The 2,626-nt window shown below is 38.0% G+C and overlaps 1 protein-coding gene across 1 annotated transcript; it reads left to right on the top strand.

The window, feature by feature from the left end:
- Positions 1 to 287: 287 nt before the first annotated feature.
- LOC111917137 (ethylene-responsive transcription factor ERF021) lies at positions 288 to 1,152 on the top strand. Its single transcript, XM_023912796.3, has one exon. The coding sequence runs from the start codon at positions 322 to 324 to the stop codon at positions 853 to 855; it is 534 nt and encodes a 177-aa protein (XP_023768564.1). The 5' UTR covers positions 288 to 321; the 3' UTR covers positions 856 to 1,152.
- Positions 1,153 to 2,626: the final 1,474 nt, after the last annotated feature.

Genomic DNA, 2,626 nt, shown 5'->3' with positions numbered 1-2,626 from the left:
AGTGCTCACTAACAAGTGCATATATTAGAAACCCCACACATTCTTATCATAACGTGGCAGACACTCATTGGTCAAGACCAAGCACATAAAAATGATTATTCTGTTGATGAAAGCATTATAACTATGTTTGGAAGGTACTTGGAAATTCAATAAAGTGATAATATGTCCCTATATTTTACCCTAATAAGAAACAGACCCCTGTCTTAATTAAAATAATCTTAATTAACTGTTGGATCCACATGTATAAATACGTGGCTAGATTGCATATTCTCAGCATGCATTTCCATTTTCCCATATTCTAATTATAACCTATTATTAACAATGAGCGACACTCATTCAACTCATGGTGGCGGGACTTCCTCGGTCTACCGTGGTGTCCGCAAGCGCAAATGGGGGAAATGGGTGTCTGAAATACGTGATCCATTGACCAAATCCCGCATTTGGCTTGGGAGTTTTGACACACCAGAAATGGCAGCAGTGGCATACGATGCAGCATCGTTTTACTTTCGGAAAGACAATGCCATTCTCAATTTTCCACAAATGGCAACAGCTCTCCCAATCCCGGCTAGCCCCAGTGCTGACGACATACGTGTGGCTGCTCACCAGGCTGCATTGCTGGTTAAACCCTCCACAGCAGAGCTCGACGATACTGGCTCCGGCTCGGCTCAGTATGTGCCCACCAACATTGGACTTTCGGCTAGCGAAATCCAGGCTATCAATGATTCACCACTTGATACCCCAGAAAATTGGATGGAATTTAATTACAACCCGGGATTGTATTTTTCCAACGATGCTAACTTTGAATGTACTAGTGACTGGAATGAAGTACCTGACGATTCCCTCTGGAATTCATAACTCGGTTACAAAATACCCAAAAGATTTACGTATTTCATGTGTTATATGTAGGCATGATTATACACATATATATAATTATAAAAGATAGATAAATTAAATGAAGCAATAGTGCATGATTGCATGGGGATATTATGGGGTCTACCACTAAAACGACGGCTTTGTGACGCGTTCGTGCCACAGTTGTCGGATATATACTGTGTCGTATACTTGTAGCGTAATCCAAAGAGCTGCTTTTTGAAAGCTTTTAGTGTGTTCTGTCTGTGGTTGTGAGTCTTGTTGGAAAATATCTATTAATGGCATAAACTATTTACTATTTTTACTTTTATTTACATATGGCCCACAAAGAATTTGGATGAACAACTCTAACTTTGTAAGAATAAGGCATAATCACAAAATTGACCACATAATTTTTCAGAACTATTAAAAATGACCAAGATTTTACCCTTGACCATCGAATCGAAATAAGTCATTTCAAACTCAGGATATAATGGAGACTAACTATAGATTCAAAGGAGATTAGGGTGTACCATGTAAGTTGTTTAGAATTTTAATGTCCACGAAAAACAGTGTATGAAATGAAAACCCCGATCTAAAATGTGGAGAAATGTCATAGTTTTTGCATTAGAATATAATTTTCACCTCAAGTTCTTAAACTCTACCGGTTTTGTCACATTCACAACAATCCACCATGTCACTACAGTCAACATAATCTAAAGTGGCATGCTTAGAGGTTATACCACACAATTTTGTTGACAAAATCGCATCGGACTTGATTTTGTGGTTCAAGAATTTCCGAGGCCGCTTGCATAACTTTGAGATCCCATTACCGGCCTTGGAATTCAATGACCTTCGATAGGTAGTCATTAGGAAGATTAGGAAGATATCACAAGTCATGATTACCATGTCTAGCAATATGAAAGAGTTCATGAATTAAGTAGAAAGAAATTGGGGCCCATTCCACCAACAATGAAACAAATTATATTGACGACAACGCCATGAATTTAATTTAAAGTTACATGGAACTGTTTGCTCTTCATTATGAGGCCGGTATGATCCAAATTTTGCCAGTCATAGATGAGGACCAACATGCTGTATACATGTATTGTTCTTGTCAAGTTTAAAAGTTTATCACATTAATGAACTTTGTTGACTTACTTTAACAAGTAATTAAGGTGTATTTTTGTAACGACCCAAAAGTATGAGGTAAAAATATCAGTTTTAATTCAACCAAAACAATAATTATCTTTAAGTCAACATTTAATAGCTGCTTATCCAAATATTCAAAAGTACTTTTATAAGCAAACAGTTATCATACTACAATTCCAAAATCATCATGATGCGGAAACATTGGTGGATGTGCTGCGATCAAGTCGGGCCATTCATTTTCAAACTAGAAGTACCTGAAACCATAACCATAAAAATCGTAAGCACAAAGCTTAGTGAGTTCCCCAAAATACCACATACCCAAAACATACAAGTGTCATGGGCTACCCTCATGGTCTTTCCTTGGAATGTCGAGGTCAAATCCCAGTCTTACATACGAGTGCCAGGGGCTAGAGCCTGGTCTTTCATACAGTTGTCAAGGGTCAGATCCTGGTCTTTCATACAATAACTAGGGGTCAAATCCTGGTCTTTCATGCGATTGCCAGGGGCCAGATCCTGGTTTTTCATGCAAGTATCATAGAGACAACTAACATTCCATATAACAAGTAATGAGCCAACATTGATGTCTTAGACCCATGGATACAATGAGAAGACTCACCTTAATCCG

The sequence above is a fragment of the Lactuca sativa genome, chromosome 3, assembly GCF_002870075.4.
Source record: "Lactuca sativa cultivar Salinas chromosome 3, Lsat_Salinas_v11, whole genome shotgun sequence".
Lineage (NCBI taxonomy): Eukaryota > Viridiplantae > Streptophyta > Magnoliopsida > Asterales > Asteraceae > Lactuca > Lactuca sativa.
This window is presented reverse-complemented; position numbering and strand designations above follow the sequence as displayed.

Bases quoted from the DNA above. Each gene is read 5' to 3' on its own strand.
- LOC111917137 (XM_023912796.3), top strand. From the start codon at position 322: ATGAGCGACACTCATTCAACTCATGGTGGCGGGACTTCCTCGGTCTAC.